Raw genomic sequence first — 22,387 nt, forward strand, 5'->3', positions numbered from 1 at the left:
AAGGTACAATGTCAATGTGACGGGGTGTCCAAGTGCTCTGTTACATGCTACTGCGAGCAAGATACAATGTGTCGGCGTGTCCAAGTGCTCTGTTACATGTTACTGCGAGCAAGATACAATGTGTCGGCGTGTCCAAGTGCTCTGTTATATGGCAGCACGGTTTGCATTCAGAAAATCCTGCCTGAAAAGTAGGGTTTGAAATCCTACGGTAAAGGCTAGCTCGTACGGAGGACAATAGAGAACAGTGGATCCAGGAAAAGGGCCGTGATCAAACGGTTCAGACAAGACGAGACACTAAACTCCCTTTCGGCAAACATTTAATAAAACAAGGCAAAGATGGCAGCAATCAACTCGCTCACACAAGCCATCAGCAAGAAGCCGGAAGTTTCCACCTTTAGGGTGCAAATTAAGAGAAAAAGGTAAGAATTACAGGCTCGCACTACACCAACATGGCATCAACATATTGCAAGAAAACATTCATAAGCAAAGCAGGAAACGTTCACGTATATCGTACGCATAACATCAGAGACTTTCTAACAGCCACCCCCAAATTTGTGGAATAAATTTGTAAAAAGGGAAAGTCTTTCAGTCCATTCACCCCTCACCCATCATCTTCAAGCTTCGACAGCCGGATCAATTTAGCAAGTGGTCGAACATAGTTCTTGCCACAAACTTGAACGCTGGCAGTTCGAGCGCGGCCATCTGAGCCCGGAAAGGTCTCGTGAGGTTTCCCTCTACGGGCGACGAGGCGACGGACGGACATTAGGAAGGCATCAGCATCAAGGCCCTCCAGGAGGCCCAGATGTACGCTGCGGGTAGTGAGGCACTTGAAGATTATACCCCAGCGATTCTCCGTTCGTCTTCCAATTTTTATGGTGAAAGGATCGAAGCAGTCCACTCCAGTAGAGTAGAAGGCAGGCTTGTATAGTCGTAACCGAGCAGGATGTAGATCAGCCATCCTTGGCACCTCTGGATTGGCACGCCATCTTCCGCACTTGTGGCATTGATGTTGGTGTCGACGAATAGCCTCTCGACCACACAGAATCCCGTACTTGCGACGTACTTCAGCGAGAATTCTCTCCGGACCACAGTGAAGCAGTTGGTCATCACATTCTTGAATGAGGAGCGTGGTTACTGGGTGAGGAGGATCTAAAACAATAGGATGCACAGCATCTTGTGTAAGGACATCTGCACGGCGTAGTCTTCCTCCTACTCTGATGAGACCAAGGGTACGGTCATATTCAGGTGAGAGAGATGCCAGTCGACCTCTGATGGGTAAATCCCTACCCATTGCAAGTATCTGGACTTAGTCCGGAAAACTATTGTGCTGTGAGCGTTGAAGCAGAAGATTCTCTATCTCCCCATGCTGGTGAGCGCTTAAGGTAAGATAGTCTTGATCGTAGGCCACCCCGTTGAGGACACTGCTGTGCAGCCACAACCAGAGCGTTCCAAGTCTTGTACTGTGAAGGGTCAGGTAAGGCCTGTATGTCCACCGACATTGTTCCACAGAAGGTTGACTTCCGGAGCTCAGTCACATCACTTTGTTCTAGTACGCTGACCGGTCCTTGTTGTGACCAGCCCAGGTTGGTACAAACTGCTACTGGAGCACCCTTGGGGCCAAATCGCACAGGTTGCTTTGGTAAGATGAGGTGCGGATAGTCTGACCCGATCAATATTGTTGGTTGAGCCTTGTTAATCAAAGGGAGTGGTATCCCAGCTAGGTGGGGGTGCCGTTTCTGAAGATCGGCCACTGGGTACGAATACTTAGATAAGCGCAGCATTGTGGCAGTGAATGCTGCATCTATCCCATACCTCTGGTTCGGGTTCTCGACCGATGATATCTGAAGCTTGACAGAAGCCCCGGTGGTACACTGCAACGTATCTTCTCGCAGTCTTGAGTAGTAATGCTTCAGGTTTACCCACCAGGTTCAGCCGTTCCGTTATTGAATTCAAAAGCATAGTCCTTTCTGAACCATCGTCTGGAATGGCATAGGTCTCTATGGACCCTTGTGGGCCATGAAGAAGCACCTTTACGACCTTTAACAGGACATCATGTGGACGGGAAGGCTTGTCAAGGTACACTGCAGATGGTGCGGAGCCTGTCATTAGGACGGTATCGCTGGATCTCTGCGCTGCATCATGTGGGATGGTTAGGTGCAACTCGTTGCAAGCAACACATGGCTTCCTAAGTGTACAGCGATCAGCTGGGTGTGAACAACCGCACCTCCAGCAACGGTCATGTTCCCTTATCCACTTAATAATATGGTCTGTGGAAAGCTTCTTGAATTCCACACAGGAACCGAGGTATTGATCACTGGTGTCACAATGAGGACAATAAGGCTTGGTCTTGGTTGTTGAAGAAACATTACGCAATGGCTGTGGCCTTGTGCCAGCTATTGGTGACTCAGAGTTGTGAAACACCGAGGCCTGTGATTATTTCTTCTTGAAAGATGAAGAATGCTGTTCCTTTCTCTCTAATCCCTGGCCCTCGCATTTGTAGACAGCAGCTTGGTTCGCTATACGTTTAGCTCGGGCCTTCGCCTACAGCCAAGCTGCCAGATGGTGCAACGTGTAGGTCTGATTAGAATCTGCATTTAAAAGTCCTTGGTTAATGCAGTGCTCAATGAATCCATCACAATAGCTCGGTGGCAGTTTGCTAATTAGCCTGTCTACATGTGAGCCACATCGTAGTTCAAATCCATGCTCACCCTCGAGGGATTGTAACATACCCACAAGGGAGTGCACCGCGAGAGCAAACAAATTCTTCAAAGGCCTCTGCATCTCCAGTCCTCACTGGTGCCATGTTCACGATGGCACCAATTTCGCTCTGTACGAGTTGCCTTGGCTGTCCATACTTGTCCTGCAGGGCCCGTAAGGCCACCGTGTATGACTTCAGATCATGCATGTAGGCCTGAGCAAGTTTGTATGCACTTGGTAGCTTAAGGTGGGTTAAGAGTACTTGATATTTGTACTCCTCTGACAAGTAGGTGTGATTTCTTATCAGGCTATCCAATGCAAGCTTGAGAAGGGCAAAGTCACTTTCTCTGCCACTCTGGAAATAAGGCAGACTCGGTTTCGGTACGCCATAGGATGAAGCTATTAATAGGTCCATGAGGTTGGGTGTTGCAGGCGTCTCAGATGGGTGAACTGGATGCCTATGTGGTGAAGTCGAGGGTGGTAGATAGGGTGCATGATGACATAGTAACATGTTAGGATGAAAATTTGAAGCTTGGAATGGAGCTGTGGTGGCGGATGAATATGCAGTTGGACGAGTTTGCTTCACCTTCTCTTTTGGTGATGGATTGTCATTAATGATTAATCGAGGAGTGGATGTGGATTGTAGGTCGACAGTGATGGCAATTTCCGGCTCTGGCCGCAGTAGCGGCAGCTGCGTTGGCAATGGTTTGTTTGGTTGAACTGAGGGAGTACATGACGCTCCACCACCGTGCAGAATCGTATGCTGGGCGGTAACGGTTGGACGCCCGGTTGGAGAGGTAGGCGCTTCATCTCCTGCATCCAAGAACGACACTATCAACCGTGCTTCCTCCAGTTCCTGTTCGGCCTTCCTCAGACGTCTGTCTTGTTAGCTGGACGGACAAGGCCTCGCGTTCCCTCAGAGCCTGGCGCTCCATCTCCTGAGCCTGAAGGACTTCATCCTGCAGCTGCTGTCCATGTTTCTCAGCTCTCTCATCCTCCCCAACTTGACATGTTAGTTCTTCCAGTTCATACTGTTTTCGTTTTTCCATTAGAATAGCCGATTGTATACCACCGAGTTGGGATGTAATGGATGTACGGCTGTAGCTGGAACAATGGCTGCGTTGTGAGCTATGTGCACTGCATAGTGAGGCAGTCTTTGGTCGGTGGCTTCCTAACGAATGTCGTCGGGAAGAAGAACTCGGCCCACACTCCTGATTAAGGGAAGAACCACTCGTGTTTGAAGGTACGTAGTTAAGAACATAGTGATAGTCTTTCAAACGTTCAGGGATACGTATATTCCTTTCAGGTCGGGAAGACGCCGTTAATTCATTGCCAGTGCTAATGATGGCCGGATCCGGTAATTCGGTGGCTGATACAGGCGCGGGGCTGACGGCGGCCACCGAGACAGAGACAAATGGATTCGTGCCATGAGTGGTTAAAGGACTAACCGGGCTAATGAGTAATGTCGCTGGTATTGTCTGCTGTTTGAGTACACTCCGCAGTCAGGGTAGTGGCGATATTCTCGTCCATGATTTCCTTGTCCAGCTGTTCGTTATCCGGCTCGAAGGGCCATGAAAAGTAGGGCTTGAAATCCTACGGTAAAGGCTAGCTCGTACGGAGGATATCAATAGAGAACAGTGGATCCAGGAAAAGGGCCGTGATCAAACGGTTCGGACAGGACGAGACACTAAACTCCCTTTCGGCACAACATTTAATAAAACAAGGCAAAAATGGCGGCAATCAACTCGCTCACACGAGCCATCAGCAAGAAGCCGGAAGTCTCCCCCTTTCCGGTGCAAATTAAGAGAAAAAGGGAAGAATTACAGGCTCGCACTACACCAACATGGCATCAACATATTGCAAGAAAACATTCATAAGCAAAGCAGGAAACGTTCCCGTATATCGTACGCATAACATCAGAGACTTTCTTTCACTGCCATTCCCCAATCTACCACCACGCATCTTATCCACTTATGTCATCGTGACAAGCCCTCAAAACACTTCCATTTTTACAACAACTAATACGAACATCGTATAAAGTGTGGGTGACATTGACAAGGAGACAAAATGCATGGCGTCCATAAAAGTTGTGAAAAAAAAAATTGCTTAAGTTTTCTTGCGAATCTAATTTAGAGACACTTTGCCCAATTATGATTTATGTTCAAATGGAAATTTTTCCACATCGTACAACTATCATTGTTGTGAAGTTCTTGAAGTTCCTCAGGTTTATGTACACCTCATGTCACCTTGGTGGACACAATATCTCAAAAATAAGTTTCCTTTGTGGGGAAACGAACAAGTGATGAGCAAACAGATTGGCCAACATTAAATTGATATCAAGTCCTCATAGAAAGCAATATTTTGTTCATCTCAATGTAATACAGCAGTGTGTCATTTCGGTTTTTTTTTCTCTGAAAATCTAAGATCTCCTTGTCATCAAGAGATAAACTTTCAGTATTGATCTATCCACAAGAAAAAACTTCTAAATCTCCTAAATTGATATGCAAACAAATATTAAGCCAAGATGTCTGGCGATAAACCATCACAAAAAATGAGGGAAGACAAGAAGAAGATTTCTGCTTTTGTACAACAGAACGATGGGATGGATCCTCTGTGGCCTGTTAATATCGCTGTCCGTAACCTGCTGGAGCTCTGTGATTGGGTTGTCCTCGCCCTCCGGAGAATAGACCACCCATGGTATTGAGAAGAGCTACAAGAAAAATGACGAGATTGATTAATAATTCAGACTCCCACACTTCCTTTCAGACGCAATAATACAACTGTGTTGTGGCGGGCACAAGGGACAAGAATTCCGTGCACCAGCAGGTGGCACGAACGTCCAGGCGGGGAACTGTAATGCATGCCCCACCTATCGGCCGATCGGCCGATCGGCCACGCCCGGGGGCAAGGCGTGGCCTCGGGGCATATATGCGGGCTCTAAGCTCGAGCCCGCCCAGTGCTGAAGTGCGAGCTTTGAATAAAGACTCTTTGTTGTACCAACGCGTTGTGGCCTACCTCTCTGGCAATCGAGTAGTGTGTGCGCAGCACCACACTGGTGACCCCAATTGGTTCAGCCGTTGCTGACCCCCGAATGCACCATGGCTACCAACACCGTCGCCGTCAAGCTCCCGGAGTTTTGGGAAGCAGAAGCCGACGTTTGGTTTGTGCAGGCCAAAGCTCAATTTCAGCTCCGAGGCATCACGGCGGACGAGACCCGGTACTACCACGTGGTCGCCGCCCTCGGGCCCGGCACTGCCGCCCGAGTCGTGTCCATCCTTCGGCGCCCGCCGGGCGACAACAAGTACGAGGCCCTCAAACGTCTCCTCCTCGCCACGTTCGGGCTCACCGAGATGGAACGGGCCGACCGCCTCCTGGACCTTCCCGCCCTCGGCGACACACGACCATCCGTCCGGATGGATTTCATGCTGTCCCTGCTTGGAGACCAGCCCCTGGATTTCTTATTCCGGGCGCTTTTCCTACGCCAGCTACCTGTACAGGTACGCCTCGCGCTGGTCGGTTCCAAAATAAAGGAACCCCGCACCCTGGCCGTAGAGGCCGACAAGTTTTTCACGGCCTGCGACACGCGATCGGTTTACGGTGCTGCCGTAGTGGATCCCGGGGCAGAGGCTACAGCTCCCCCGGTTTCCCTCGTGGCCACTGCTGCGCCCCGTCCACTACCGCCACCGCCACCACCACGGCCGCCGCAAACCTGGTGCTACTACCACGCCAGGTTCGGCCACAAGGCTAAAACGTGTCGCCCGCCATGCTCTTTTGACGGGTCGGGAAACGACCGGGCCGGCGCTCATTAGCGGCCCTGAGCGTCGGCCATTCCGGCAGCCTCCTGTTCATCACGGACACCTTGTCCGGGCGCCGTTTTCTTTGCGACACATGAGCGCAGGTAAGCGTCCTCCCCGCCTCCACGTCCAACAAGCAAGCCGCGGGCCGGGGCCCCGCTTTGCTTGCCGCCAACGGTACACCCATCCGCACATTCGGGAAGCGTTGCCTCTGACTGCGGTTCGGAGGGCAGCGCTTTCAATGGTCCTTAGTGACCGCCAGCGTGCCAATGGCCCTGCTGGGCGCGGACTTCCTATGTGCGCATGGGCTGTTGGTCGACGTAAAGCGCAGACGGCTCGTCCAGGCCGAAACCTTCAGCTCGCTCGCTTGTTCGCTGAGCGGCTCGTTGAGCGGCTCACTGAGCGGCTTGCCAAGCGGCTTGCTGGAAGGTTCCGTCCCGGCGAGTTTAGTTTGCACGCTTCCGGCAGCGGACGACTTTATCCGCCTCCTAGCCAGTTCCCCGGCCCTCACGCGGCCCACCTTCTCAGCGGTGGCCGTTAAACACGGGGTGGAGCACCATATACCCACGGTCGGGCCGCCGGTCTACGCCCAGGCACGCCGACTCGAACCCACGAAGCTCGCCGTGGCGAAAGCGGAGTTCGCCACGCTGGAGCGGCTGGGGATTGTACAGCGCTCCAACAGCGCTTGGGCTTCTCCTCTGCACATTGTGCCGAAGCCCGGCGGGGGATGGCGGCCGTGCGGGGACTACCGCCGGCTCAATGATTCCACCACCCCCGACCGCTACCCGGTCCCGCATATCCAGGACTTTTCCGCCCGGTTGGCAAACACGACCGTGTTTTCCAAGGTGGACCTCATCCGGGGCTACCACCAGGTCCCCGTCCAACCGGACGATGTCCCGAAGACGGCCGTCATCACGCCTTTCGGCCTCTTCGAGTTCCTGCGAATGCCTTTCGGGTTGAAGAATGCGGCCCAGGTATTCCAACGGCTTACGGACAGCGTCTTGCACGACTTACCTTTCCTCTTTGTCTACCTGGACGACATCCTAGTCGCGAGCGCGTCCCGGGAGGAGCACCTGCTCCACCTTTTTTTTTTTCTTTTTTTTTTTCTGAATCGAGGCTCGTGAAAGAGCTAACATTTACTTCACAAACATATCAACCAGACAAACAAAACCCACAAAAAGAGGAAGCGGAAAACAAGATGGGGAGAGAAGGGGAAGCACACAAACACAACATTTGAGAGCAGGGACATCTGGAGATGTGTGGGAGGGAGAGGGCTTGGGGGGAGGAGGCGTGGGAAGGGGGTGGGGGGCTGTGAGAAGTATAAAACACAAGGACACCAAGGACTTCCAGGACAGAAGTTGGTATTTCTAAAAAGTGGATTTGGGTGAAATTAGCGGGGGTAGAAAAGATCAAGGTTTTGGATGGGGGAAGATAAGAGATGGTGGTGAACAGCAGTTTTAAAGACCTGGAGGGTGGAGTGGGATTGAAGAGAGTGAGGGAGTTTGTTCCAGAGGCGGGAGAAGAGAGGAATGAAGGAGTGAAGGTGAGCAGAGAGTCTTGATTTTGGCAGTTTGACCATAAGAGGGTTGCAGGCAGATCTTGTGCGACCTGTAGGAATATTTGCGGGACAGAGCCCAGAGAGAGCTGGGGGGGCAAGGCCAGAGAGGAGTCGGTAGAAGATGGAAAGACCACCAACCTGCCTGCGGTGAGTGAGTGAGAGGCCCTTGGAGTTAGCTTCATCGCGGGAGATTCCAATGATTCTGAATGCTTTGGTTTCAACAGCGTGAAGACGAGCTAGGTGTGAGGCAGGAGCACCAGCCCAGAGGGGAGAGCAGTATTCCATTGAGCTGCGGATGAAAGCCTTGTATGTGGTGAGGAGCTCAGGTGTGCCAAGGAAGGACTTTGCACGACGGAGGATGCCCAGTCGGCGACTGGCTTTGGAGGCCAGATTTGAAATGTGGTTTTCCCAGGAAAGATCATGGCAGATAGTGAGACCCAAAAGCTTGAGTGACAGAACTTCTTGGAGAGGATTATTCAGAAAGTGGATGGGAGGGTTGTCCAGTCAGTCTTTTCGGAGAGACATCGTAAGAGTGTGAGATTTGTCAGGATTGAAAGACATGTTCCACTTGTTTGCCCAGTCTGTGATTTTGTCCAGGTCTGCAGAGAGTGAGGAGGCAGCAGACTGCCGATCTGAAGGATGAAGAATGGAGCGACAGAGAGTAGAGTCATCAGCAAAGAGATACAGAGGATTTTCAAGAGAGTCAGAGAGATCATTGATGAAGACCAGAAAAAGCACAGGGCCCAGAACACTGCCTTGTGGAACTCCAGCCTGAACAGGAAGAGGAGATGAGAGAAACCCATTCAGGGCCACACGTTGACGACGACTAGAGAGGAAGTCCGCCAGCCATGCGTGGAGATTTCCATTGATACCAAAAGAGGAGAGTTTGGTGAGCAGAGCGGGGTGCCAGACCGTATCGAAGGCACGTGATATGTCAAGGGAGACTGCTCCAATTTTCTGTTTGGCATTGAGGACCATTGAGGACCTCCGCACGCTTTTCAAACGCCTGGGCCAGCATGGCCTAATCATCAACCCCGCCAAGTGCCGTTTCGGCGTCGCCACCATCGACTTCTTGGGGCACCGCATCACCAGGCATGGGGCCGTCCCTTTACCGGCCAAGGTGGAGGCGGTCAGGGATTTCCCGCGACCCCGCACGATCAAGGGGCTCCAGGAGTTCCTGGGCATGGTAAATGTTTACCACGGCTTCGTGCCCCACGTCGCCCAGCTCCTCCAACCCCTGCACGAGGCCCTCCAGGGCAAGCCGGGCAAAGGTGACATCGCCTGGTCGGAGCCGATGGCCGCGGCGTTTGCGGGCGCAAAGCTGGCCCTGGCCAACGCCACCATGCTGGCGCACCCGGCGCCCGATGCGCCGATCACCCTCACCACCGACGCGTCGGACTACGCGGTGGGCGCGGTGCACGAGCAGTGGGTGCGTGGTGCTTGGCAACCACTGGCGTTTTTTAGCCGGCAGCTTCGCCCGCATGAACGCCGCTATAGCACCTTCGACCGCGAGCTGCTCGGGCTCCACCTGGCGGTCCGACACTTCCGCCATCTGCTGGAGGGCCGCCCGTTCACGGCTTTCGTCGACCACAAGCCCCTTGTGTTCGCGATGGCCAAGGTCACCGAGCCATGGTCGGCACGGCAGCAGCGTCACCTCTCTGCCGTGTCCGAGTATACGACGGACATCCGTCACCTGGCGGGTAAAGACAACCCGGTGGCGGATTGCCTTTCCCGGTCCGTCGCGCACGCGGTCCACCTTGGGATCGACTATGCCCGGATGGCGGAGGACCAGACCGCCGACCCCGGCGTCCAGGCCTTGCGGACCGCCGTCACGGGCCTCCGAATCACCGAGGTACCGTTCGACGGCACGGGTGCGGCCCTCCTGTGCGACGTCTCCCTCGGCCGGCCTCGCCCCATCGTGCCCGCTGGCTGGCAGCGCCCAGTGTTCGACGCCATCCACGGCCTGTCCCACCCGGGCACGAAGGCCTCCCAGAAGCTCGTCGCGGCTAAGTTCGTCTGGCATGGCCTCAGGAAGGACGTCCGCGACTGGGCCAGGCCGTGCCTCGCGTGCCAGCGCGCAAAGGTCCACCGCCACACCCAGGCCCCGTTGGCCCCGTTTACGGTGCCCGAGCGTCGGTTCGACCACGTTCACGTCGACTTGGTGGGACCTCTGCCCCCCTCGCGCGAGGGTTCACACACCTCCTCACCATGGTGGACCGCACCACACGATGGCCAGAGGCCGTGCCATTGGCGGCGACGTCTGCGGCTGATGTGGCGCACGCCTTCATCGCCACTTGGGTTGCCCGGTTCGGTGCCCCCTCGGACATCTCGTCCGACCGTGGCCCCCAGTTCACCTCGGAGCTCTGGGGCACGGTGGCGCAAGGGCTCGGCGTAAAACTACACCGCACCACAGCCTACCACCCCCAGGCCAATGGCCTGTGCGAGTGCTTTCATCGCTTGATGAAGGCCGCGCTCCGGGCCAGCCTCCGCGATGGCAGCTGGGCCGACAGGCTCCCCTGGGTCCTGCTGGGCCTCAGGACGGCGCCCAAGGACGACCTGCGCGCGTCCTCGGCGGAGCTGGTCTTCGGGCAACCACTGCGGGTACCGGGCGAATTTATCCCCGACTCCACGGCTCCTTGGTCCGCGGCGCAACAGCGCTCCACCCTGCAGGAGACCGCCCGGAGGTTCGCCCCGGTGCCGACGGCACACCACGGTTGCCCGTCTTCCCACGTCGCCCCGGAGCTTCGCACGGCGGAGTACGTCTTCGTCCGGCACGACGCCCACCGGGCACCGCTACGGCCCCCGTACGACGGGCCCTTCCGCGTGCTGGAGACTGGGGACAAGAATTTCACCATCGACATCGGCGGTGCCCCGGATCGTGTCTCCGTGGACCGCCTCAAGCCGGCCCACCTCGATCTGGACCACCCCCCACAAGCAGCTCTGCCTCCGCGTCGAGGCCGCCCCCCGGCGGTCAGACCCCCGGCATCCCCCAGCCCCGCCGTCCTGCTACCCCCCCAGCCCTGCACGCATCGCCAGGGGGCGTTTCGGCCGGGTCATCCGGCTTCCCTGCAAACTCACCCTTCAGGTGCGCGGGAATTCTGGGGGGGGCGCGTGTGGCGAGCACAAGGGACAAGAATTCCGCGCACCAGCAGGTGGCGCGAACGTCCAGGCGGGGAACTGTAATGCATGCCCCGCCTATCGGCCGATCGGCCATGCCCGTGGGCAAGGCGTGGCCTCGGGGCATATATGCGGGCTCTAAGCTCGAGCCCGCCCAGTGCTGAAGTGCGAGCTTTGAATAAAGACTCTTTGTTGTACCAACGCGTTGTGGCCTACCTCTCTGGCAATCGAGTAGTGTGTGCGCATCACCACAGTGTTACATTTGTAGGGGGCAGTGATACCTTAGTGCAGGTAGAATGCATAGGTAGGTGCTCCGAATGTCGTGTAGAAACCTCGATGTAAATAAGTCAGCTCCGTTTGTTCGGATTAAGTGTATCTTCGTCCCCATCAGAGGAGTGGGGTATGTTAATTAGCTCAGGCATTATGGGTAATTTATCCCTTGTATGTCGTTACCTCTGTACTTTATTCCTATGTCCCTTTTGGCACCACACCATAGACACATAACCAAGCCACGCAATCGACTCCCCATTAAGCTGACTAATTAAAAGGCCACCGGAAACCCAGATGAAGCACTAGTGCTGATTACCCTGACTGGAAAGAGACACAGAACAGGACGAAAGATCCATGAGGCCACGCCCCGAGGAGTCGTGATTGGGTGGGATTTGATATGGCACAAGCCCAGGCTAAGATGGAACTTGCTGATAGGAGCAGAGATGGACCACAAAGAGGTGGCACATGCTGATTGGTGAAGCACGGCAGATGACGTCAGTGCGGCGTGTACAAAATAGTTGGAGCGGCGGACATTTTTCCTTCTCGTTCTGGTGACCATCATTAAAACCACCTTTAGAGGCCATTTTTCCCCGCAAAGCGGGGGTTGGCCTTTTTCGGGAACCGTGGTTGTTGTTGTTTTTCGGTCCCCTTTTTGAAGCAATGTTTTACGGCCGGATGCCCTTCCTGACGCCAACCCTTTTTGCCGCCGTTAACGACAAACATCAAACATGATGGTGCCCATCATTAATGGTCACAATTCTCTCTTGCTTCCTGCTCGTGCGGAATGCCATAGCCAATGCATGTGCACAGACACTTCTCTCCTTTCTTCCCGTTCTGGACCTTGTAACGAGCAGCAGTGTTCCGAGAACTTGCTGGTGGTTGGGAGGCGGAAGAGCTGTGAACGGGGAGCTGCGGTTTCCGTGCAGAGATAGAGGACAGGCGTGGCTGGGGGCGCGAGTTGCACGCCTGCTGGTCACTTCGCAGGACCGAGTAAACGAGGGCCCCTTGAGGCCTGGTTCCATGCATGGACTGCGAGCAAAGACGTGTGTTCCCATGCATGGACCTCCGGGACCCGTTCGCAGACTGACGAGACCCCACCGGCCAAGTTGAGTTAAGTGCACACAGACAATATTTAATTTTAGTTATTTTTCCCTTTCGTCTGTCTTTAGGTCTGTTTGTGGGTACGTCCCGTTTAGGAATTTAGTTTATTGTGCATTTTCTTTGTACTGGCATTTTATTAAATAAATCTGTTTATTTTTGTACATTTTAATTCCGTTTCATGTGAGTATTTATTACAGGTTCGAGGGCTGCCGGTGAGATCGTGAAGGTAAGCTCCGGTTTCCCCCCTCCCTATTGCTACGACACGCGTATTCTCCGCTGTATTTTTGATTGAACGCCTCGTAGTAACAGCTTGTTCGGCTATCCGTACCTTGGACATATTTTAAATCACCAGGAACACGACAATACCAATGGTGTTTGGGAAATGTAACCGATGACCAAACATGGAGTTCCAATTTGTCATAGCTGCAATCTCAAACCAAAATTTATCCAATATTCTGTCAGCAGGATGTCGCAAACCTTCGTTTTGACTTACACATCAGGTTGAAATTGAAACCATTTTGTCCATGAGGTCTTTGACGTCCATCAGCATGGGGTTCTGCAGGGCCCATTGCATTCTGGTTCCCTAAAGAGATTGAAAGTAGTGTGATCCACATAATCTTGTCATACTTCGTTTTCTACAAATAAACATGAACAATCAAATACAAGTTTTTTATTTTATTCTATTCCAGTTGTAAAAAAACAAACAAGCATAACACCACAAGGCTCTGGAAGAGGTTCTCTTCAAAACGAGCAAATCAAATTTGAACAAGCAAACGTTCAATTTATACATCACTATTGGGGTCTCCTTGGGAATCCCACAGGCATGGACGTGTGTGACATTGACATATTGAGTTAGATGCTGCACCTGCACAATCAGTTTCACAAAACACACACACACACACACACACACACACACACACACACACACACACACACACACACGATTGTACGTGCACACACACACACCCACCCCACCCCCACACACATATATATATATACATATACACACACACACACACACACACACACACACACACACACACACACACACACACACACACACACACACACACACACACACACACACACACACACACACACACACACACACACACACACGCCTCGCCTCGTTGATAAGCCCGCAAGGTCGCTCCGTAGAGCGGCCTGCACGTATTGCACTGTGTGAATTATATAAATTATTACCAACTCACGGTCTGAGGTACGAGCGATTCAAGAGATATCCATTTAAAAAAAAAAATTTTCATTTAATTAACGATATCTACCAAACCACGTGCCCTATCGCAAATTCCAAAAGGACATTTTAGTGCTGAACAGATCTGTGAAGTTTCCCCTCGATTGGATCAAAAATGAGGGAGGGGCTCGGGTTTAAAGGTTCATGCTTAAAAACGTCATAACTCTGAAACCATGTGACGCATGACGTCATGCTAGCTGACTTTTTTGTTCGTCATGGGTATGCGATTTTGCCTGCAAAGTTTGGCCTCGATCTGTTCAGCCGTGGCAGAGAAAAAGGGGTTTTCGTGTTTTCAAGAAAAACAATATGGCGACCGATCCACGTGACCTGTGACGTCATAATTACCATTACAATATTCTACAGACCGAGTCCATCATATGGTGAAAATTTTATCTCAATCGGTCCTATTATTGCAGATAAATTGGTTTTTAAAGGAAATTAAAACTTAAAATGGCAGAGTTAAGGATCATCAGAATGATCAGAATTACCAAAGTTCAAAGTGCCATAACTTTGTCAAAAATGATCGAAACGTCGTGAAGTTCGAACTTGATCTGCAACTTATCATAAGGAAACCATGTACCAAGTTTGAAATCATTAGCATTCAGAGTTTAGAAAAAAAAAGTCCGGAAAGCTGTTCTTTGCGTGACGGACTGACAGACGGACAGACTGACAGACGGAGGGACGGAGTGCAAACCTATAGTCCCCTCTGGTGTACACTGGTAGGGGACTAATAACTAGCAAAGGTACCCGCCCCGTGGGCGGGGCTTCAATTGGGAGGCCCAAATGAAAAGGTAAAATATCAGAAATTGAAGGTTTTTTTAAAATTTTAAACGATTCATATAAACATCCATTGAATCATATCACACGAAAATCATCAAAATCTAAACAGTACATGGCTAAACAGTACATGGACGATCATGTACCATGTACGTCTCGTGTCTCGCTCGCTCTCATGTTGTCCCGATAATGATCCTTCCGCAAGTTCACCGACGGAAACCTTGTTACGACTTTTACTTCCTCTCCACAGTCAAGTTCGCTCATCTTTTCGGTGCATCGGCACGAGCCAAGAACGGCCCGTGCAGGGGCTGATCCGAGGATCTCATCAAACCGTCCGATCGGTAGTAGCGATGGGCGGTGTGTACAAAGGGCAGGGACTTAATCAACACGAGCTGATGACTCGCGCTAACTGGGAATTCCTCGTTCGTGGGACACCGTCTCAAGCCCCAGTCCCCATCACGGATAGGGCTCAGCGGTTTACCCGCGCTTGACGGCGAAGGGCAAGGTACTCACTGGCCCGTCCAGTGTAGCGCGCGTGCGGCCCCGGACATCGTAGGGCATTAAACGTTCATTAAACATTAAACGTTCATTAAAGGATTACGAAACGGAAAACATTACGAAATTACATTCACACCGTCACGTCAAACACTACCGTGAACACATACATCGTCAGAACATCGTCACAATGAACGTTATGCGAACGCGAATGTTATGCGGGAGTCCAAACCTGAGAATGCTGGAGACCAAAGCTGAAATTGGGAAAATTAAATAGCCTATTTTACTCCTGGAGATCCCAGGATTACCCACCCAAAATATCTTTGCGGTCGGTTAAGCAGTTTTTACGGTACCTTCGAACAGACAGATGGACATTTGGTGAATTATAGTAAGATCATCACAATGAGAACATCGTCACAATGAACGTTATGCGAACGCGAATGTCATGCGCGAGTCCAAACCTGAGAATGCTGGAGACCAAAGCTGAAATTGGGAAAACTAAATAGCCTATTTTTCTCCCAGGGGTCCCAGGATTACCCCCCCCCCCCCAAATATCTTTGCGATCGGTTCAGCAGTTTTTACGGTACCTTCGAACAGACAGATGGACATTTGGTGAACTATAGTAAGAAGACGAGCAGAAGTACCCGGCGTTGCCGGGCGGGGTTGGGCAGTCGATTTTGACTTCAGATGTGACTCAGCTGCTCCGTACTGTTTGTTTACATCGGATATGTCTCGCGAGATCTTTGACGGCAAGGGCACGGTTTTTCGAAGCTGCACACGCTCTCACGCTTTCGAAGTTAAGTAATTGTTCACAATTGTGTTTTTGTCGAAAGTGTATTTATCTTTCGGTGTGTGTACCTGCAGTGTGTCCCGAGGAAGATTCTCGGTGTTAATCTTTCATACCTGTACAACAATCGTCGGTTAATTCGTGCCGCGTATTTTGAGGCCTTGTACCGTGTCCTACCTTGAGGCTTTGTTTTTCTCTCAGCGGTCCATCGATTGTGCTCTAATTACTTTCGTTCTCTCAGTTTTCCCAGTCTTTTCACTCCATACTTCCTTGTTTAAAAGCTCAACTCAAAAAAAACAAACCTAAAAAACATTTCCTTCTCTGTTCTTATTCGTTGCTCCTATTAGTTTATTAGTTGTTCTTATTCGTTCGTTCGTTCTTCGACCACGTGTTTCACCCCCATTTCCTCAGATAGTTTTCACTGTTAAATTTCTTTTTTTTTTTCGTATACAAGATCGAGGCTCGTGAAAGAGCGAACACTAGTTACACAGAAAGACAAACAGACAAACCGACACATAAAACAAATAACATCAGGAGCAGTAGACAAGATGGGGAGAGAGGGGGAAGGACACAAACACAACATTTGAGAGCAGGGACCGAGAGACATGGAGACATCGAGAGATCTGTGGGAGGGACAGGGCTTTGGGGGGGAGGCATGGGAAGGGGGGGTGGGAGAGGTATAAAACATATGGACACTGCCAGGACTTCCAGGAAAGAAGTTGGAATTTCAAACAAGGTGGATCTGGGGTGAATTAGTGGGGGTAGAAAAGATCAAGGTTTTGGATGGGGGAAGATAAGAGATGGTGGTGAACAGCTGTTTTAAAGACCTGGAGGGAGGAGTGGGATTGAAGGGAGTGGGGGAGTTTGTTCCAGAGGCGGGAGAAAAGAGGAATGAAAGAGTGAAGGTGAGCAGAGAGCCGAGATTTCGGCAGTTTAACCATCAGAGGGTTGCTGGCAGATCTTGTGCGACCTGTAGGAATATTTGGGGGACAGAGCACAGAGAGCTGGGGGAGCAAGGCCGGAGAGGAGTTGGTAGAAGACAGAAAGACCACCTACCTGCCTGCGGTGAGTGAGTGAAAGGCCCTCAGAGATAGCTTCATCGCGGGAGATTCCAATGATTCTGAAAGCTTTGGATTCAACAGCGTGAAGCCGAGCTAGGTGTGAGGCAGGAGCACCAGCCCATAGGGGATAACAGTATTCCATTGAGCTGCGGATGAAAGCTTTGTATGTGGTGAGGAGCTCAGGTGTGCCTAGGAAGGACTTCGCACGACGGAGGATGCCCAGTCGGCGACTGGCTTTGGAGGCCAGCTTGGAAATGTGGTTTTCCCAAGAAAGATCATGGCAGATAGTGAGACCCAAAAGCTTGAGCGACAGAACTTCTTGGAGAGGATTGTTGAGAAAGTAGATGGGAGGGTTGTCCAGTCGATCTTTTCGGAGAGACATAGTAAGAGTGTGAGATTTGTCAGGATTGAGAGACATGTTTCTTTGAAAGGTGGGGAGATTTGAAGGGGAGGATCGAGGTGATTGGGTGAGGTGAGATTTTGTTCATATTGTGAAAGACATCTTTCCTACATTCCCTAAACTCACTTGCACTCCACCCCCCCCCCCTTCAGTGTCCTTAAACGTATCTTTGACTCGAAGGTCACAAGAAACTCATTTTGCAATAAATGTTCGTTTCCCATTAATCGTACACTTTCTAAAATCCAATCTCGCCCCTCCCCTCCAAATTTTCCCCATCACCCCTCCCCTCCAAATCTCCCCCCTTGCCCCTCCCCTCCAAATCTTCTCCATCACCCATCTCTTTCAAATCTTCCCCCTTGCCCCTCCCCTCCAAATTTTCCCCATCACCCATCCCTTTCAAATCTTCCCCCTTGCCCCTCCCCTCCAAACCTTCCCCATCACCCATCCCTTTCAAATCTTCCCCCTTGCCCCTCCCCTCCAAACCTTCCCCATCACCCATCCCTTTCAAATCTCCCCCCCATGCCCCGTCCCTCCGAACCTCCCCCCACACCCCTCCCTTCCTAGACTCCCCCTCACCCACCCCCTCCTAGACTCCCCCCTCACCCCTCCTCTCCAAATCTCCCCCATCTCCCATCCCTTTCAAATCCCCCCCCCCTTGCCCCTTCCCTCCTAAACTCCCCCCTAACCCCTCCCCTCATAAACTACCCCCTCGATCCTCCCCTTCAAATCTCCCCACCCTCATTTCTTCTCCATTTCCCCCCTCTCACCCTCCTCCTCAAAGCGTCCTCCCCGCTTCTTCCCCCTTCCAACTCTCACCTCCATCTCCCCCAACCTTCTGCTACGCTCTTCCCCCTCCTCAAATAACACCTCACTGCGCCTCACCCAATCACCATCAAACATTTTGTCCGCCCCATCCTTCCCTTTCTCCTAGCTATTCTGAAATCTCTGACACACTGTCAACAGCTCTCCCTGCCTCTTCCTCCTCTTCCACATCTCACCCAACCCCTCCCCCCCTGTTCTGTATCCGATGCTCCCCCTCTCTCCTCATTAACGGTATGGACCTCAAACATCCGGGGCCTTCGCTCAAACTTGACTGATCTCTCCATACAGGTTGCTTCTGACAAACGAGACTTGATCTGCTGAACAGAAACTTTCCTCCTTCATGATGTCTCTGATTCCTCAGTGTCGCTCCCGGGTTACTCCCTCCTCCGGTATGATAGACCTGAGCCTCGTCCTGGAGGTAGGGTTGCTATCTTTATCAAAAACTCTCTTCCTCACTCGCCCTGCACTGCCCTCTCTCCACCTCACCCCCAGGAATACCTCTGGCTACGGCTTCCCCTTCGCTCCCACCTTTCGTTCATATGTGTGTTGTACCGTCCACCAAACAGTGATGACTCCATCTACATCTCGCTGTCTGATAATATGGACCAACTTCTATCTACTCATCCCAACTCTCTCTTCCTCATATGTGGTGATTTCAATTGTCACCATGCCAGTTGGCTGGGCGTGGGTGCCTCGCTCACCAGTCATGGCTCCTCAGCAAAGGACTTCTGCGACTCACTGGGACTGACACAATCTGTCAATTTCCCGACCCGGATCTCAGTCAACGGAGCATCTTCTCTTCTGGACTTGGTTATGACTAACTTCCCTGCAAATGTCTGCTGCGGTTCATCTGATCATTTCCTTGTTAATGTGGATAATCTGGCCGTTCTCAGAAAGCCTCCTCAGTGTGGACAAGTCTGGCATTTCACTCAGACCGACTGGCATGGTCTTCAAGCAGCCATCAATCATCTGGACTGGTCTCCCACCTCTACCGCCTCTGACATCAACTCATCCTGGGAATTTTTCCAAAGTAAATTGCTCTCTCTCATGCACAGATTTATCCCATCTCGTCTTCAGTTGTCATACCCTTCCTCCTGTCCATGGTACACGGAATCTTGTGGTGAGGCTGTTGCCGAGAAACAACTTTCCTTCACCTCCTTGAAAGCAAATCCAACGGAAGGAAATCTCATTTCCTTTCACAAAGCCCGAAACAAGTGTGTGTCCACCCTCAGGAGAGCCAGGAAACAAAATCTCTCCGTTCTCAAGACCGAACTCTCTTATCTGTCTCCCTCTTCCAAATCCTGGTGGCGTCTGGTCAAATCTGTTTCTGGTGTTTGTTCCCCCTCCATCCCTTCCCTTACCTCAAACGGCTACACAGCTGACTCCGCACGTGAAAAAGCTGAATGCCTCAACTCTGTGTTTGCCTCTAAATCTTGTGTCCCAAACCCATCGCTCTCTGTACCCACCGTACCTTTACCCAGTCGTACACAGCTGCTCCTGAACTCTGTGTCCTTCTCTCCCGACAAGGTGGAGAAGTTTCTGTGAAAGCTCGACTCTGATTCTGCAACTGCACCAGACAGCATCAGCCCACGGGTCCTAAAATCCTGTTCCTCCACTCTTTCACTCCCTTTCTGTTCTCTTCACCCTATCTTTTGCTCAAGGTCATCTGCCATCTGCTTGGAAATCAGCCAACATCATCGCTTTACACAAAAAAGATGCAAAAACATATCCCAGCAACTATAGACCAATCAGCCTTCTCCCAATTATCAGCAGAGTCATGGAATGCATCATTGCTTTGGGTATGAAATCTTTCCTCTTCTCCAATGGCTTGATCTCTGATCATCAATTTGGTTTCAGACCAGGTCACTCAACTCTGGACATGCTGCTTCTGCTGTCTCAACAATGGATGGAGGTCCTCAATGCCAAACAGGAAATTCGAGCCGTCTCCCTTGACATATCACATGCCTTCGATACGGTCTGGCACCCCGCTATGCTCAGCAAACCCTCCTCCTTTGGTATCCATGGAAATCTCCACGCATGGCTGGCGGACTTCCTCTCTGGTCATAGTCAACCTGTGGCCCTGAATGGATTTCTCTCATCTCCTCTTCCTGTTCAGGCTGGAGTTCCCCAAGGTAGTGTTCTGGGCCCTATGCTTTTTCTGGTCTTCATCAATGATCTCTATGACTCTCTTGAAAATCCTCTCTGTCTCTTTGCTGACTCCACTCTCTGCCGCTCCATTCCTCATCCCTCAGATCGGCAGTCTGCAGTCTCGTCATTCTCTGCAGACCTGGACAAAATCACAGACTGGTCAAACAAGTGGAACATGTCTTTCAATCCTGACAAATCTCACACTCTTACGATGTCTCTCCGAAAAGACCGACTGGACAACCCTCCCATCCACTTTCTGAATAATCCTCTCCAAGAAGTTCTGTCACTCAAGCTTTTGGGTCTCACTATCTGCCATGATCTTTCCTGGGAAAACCACATTTCAAATCTGGACTCCAAAGCCAGTCGCCGACTGGGCATCCTCCGTCGTGCGAAGTCCTTCCTTGGCACACCTGAGCTCTTCACCACGTACAAGGCGTTCATCTGCAGCTCAATGGAATACTGCTCTCCCCTCTGGGCTGGTGCTCCTGCCTCACACCTAGCTCGTCTTCACGCTGTTGAAACCAAAGCGTTCAGAATCATTGCAATCCCCCACCATGATGCTATCTCCGAGGGCCTTTCACTTACTCACCGCAGGCAGGTTGGTGGTCTTTCCGTCTTCTACCGACTCCTCTCCGGCCTTGCTCCCCCAGCTCTCTCTGTGCTCTGTCCCCCAAATATTCCTGCAGGTCACACAAGATCTGCCTGCAACACTCTTATGGTTAAACTGCCAAAATCAAGACTCTCTGCTCACCTTCACTCCTTCATTCCTCTTTTATCCCACCTCTGGAACAAACTCCCTCACTCTCTTCAATCCCACTCCTCCCTCCAGGTCTTTAAAACAGCTGTTCACCACCATCTCTTATCTTCCCCCATCCAAAACCTTGATCTTTTCTACCCCCGCTAATTTCACCCCAAATCCACTTTTTTGAAATACCAACTTGTTTCCTGGAAGTCCTTGGTGTCCTATTGTTTTATACTTCTCCCCCCCCCCCCCACCCTTCCCACGCCTCTTCCCCCCAAGCCCTCGCCCTCCTACAGATCTCCCGATGTCCCTGCTCTCAAATGTTGTGTTTGTGTGCTTCCCCTTCTCCCCCCATCTTGTCTACTGCTCCCCTTTTTATGTACTTTGTTTGTCTGTTTGATTTGTTTGTGTGATAAATGTTAGCTCTTTCACGAGCCTCGATTCTGTATACAAAAAAAATATATATATATATTCCGCCATCCCATTGTTCGGTCTCCCCGATTTGATGAAGATCAGTAAAAGCACAGGGTTCAGAGCACTGCTTGGGAAACTCTAGCCTGAACATGAAGGGGGAGCTGAGAGAATTCCATTCAGGGCCACACGTTGACTGCGACCGGAAAGGAAGTCCACAAGCCATGCATGGAGGTTTCCATGGATACCATAGGAAGAGAGTTTAGTGAGCAGGGTGGGGTGCCAGACCATATCGAAGGCACGAGATATGTCAAGGGAGACAGCTCTGATTTCCTAGTTGGCATTGAGGACCTCCATCCATTGTTGAGACAGCAGAAGCAGCATGTCCAGAGTAGAGTGACCTGGTCTGAAACCAAATTGATGATCAGAGATCAAGCCATTGGAGAAGAGGAAGGATTTCATATCTGAAGCAATGATGGATTCCATAACTTTGCTGATAATTGGGAGCAGGCTGATTGGTCTGTAGTTGCAAGAATCTGTTTTTTCACTTTTTTGTGTAAAGCCGTAATGTTGGCTGATTTCCAAGATGACGGCAGATGACCTTGAGCAAAAGAGAGGGTGAAGAGAACAGAGAGAGGCTGTGAAAGAGCGGCAGAGCAGGATTTTAGGACCAGTGGGCTGAGGCTGTCTGGTGCATTTGCAGAATCAGAGTCGAGCTTTCACAGAAACTTCTCCACCTTGTCGGGAGAGAAGTACACAGAGTTCAGGAGCAGCTGTGTACGACTGGGTAAAGGTACGGTGGGTACAGAGAGCGATGGGTTTGGGACACAATAATTTGAGGCAAACACAGCGTTGAGGCATTCAGCTTTTTCACGTGTGGAGTCTGTGTAGCCGTTTGAGGTAAGGGAGGGGATGGAGGGGGAACAACCACCAGAAACAGATTTGATCAGCCACA

At 51.4% G+C, this 22,387-nt stretch overlaps 1 protein-coding gene across 2 annotated transcripts in view; it reads right to left on the bottom strand.

Moving 5' to 3' along the window:
• Positions 1-300: 300 nt before the first annotated feature.
• LOC137439973 (uncharacterized) overlaps positions 301-22,387 on the bottom strand; it is a 148,948-nt gene continuing 126,861 nt past the window's right edge. For both annotated transcript variants that reach the window (XM_068136295.2, XM_068136297.2), the window contains 2 exons: positions 13,031-13,120; positions 301-5,407 (listed from right to left, as the gene is read on the bottom strand). In XM_068136295.2, the coding sequence (XP_067992396.2) occupies positions 5,319-5,407; positions 13,031-13,120 (179 nt within the window). In that variant the 3' untranslated portion in view covers positions 301-5,318. The remainder of the gene's footprint in view (positions 5,408-13,030; positions 13,121-22,387) is intronic.

This window comes from Myxine glutinosa, chromosome 14, assembly GCF_964187855.1.
Source record: "Myxine glutinosa chromosome 14, kmMyxGlut1.1, whole genome shotgun sequence".
NCBI classification, from domain to species: domain Eukaryota; kingdom Metazoa; phylum Chordata; class Myxini; order Myxiniformes; family Myxinidae; genus Myxine; species Myxine glutinosa.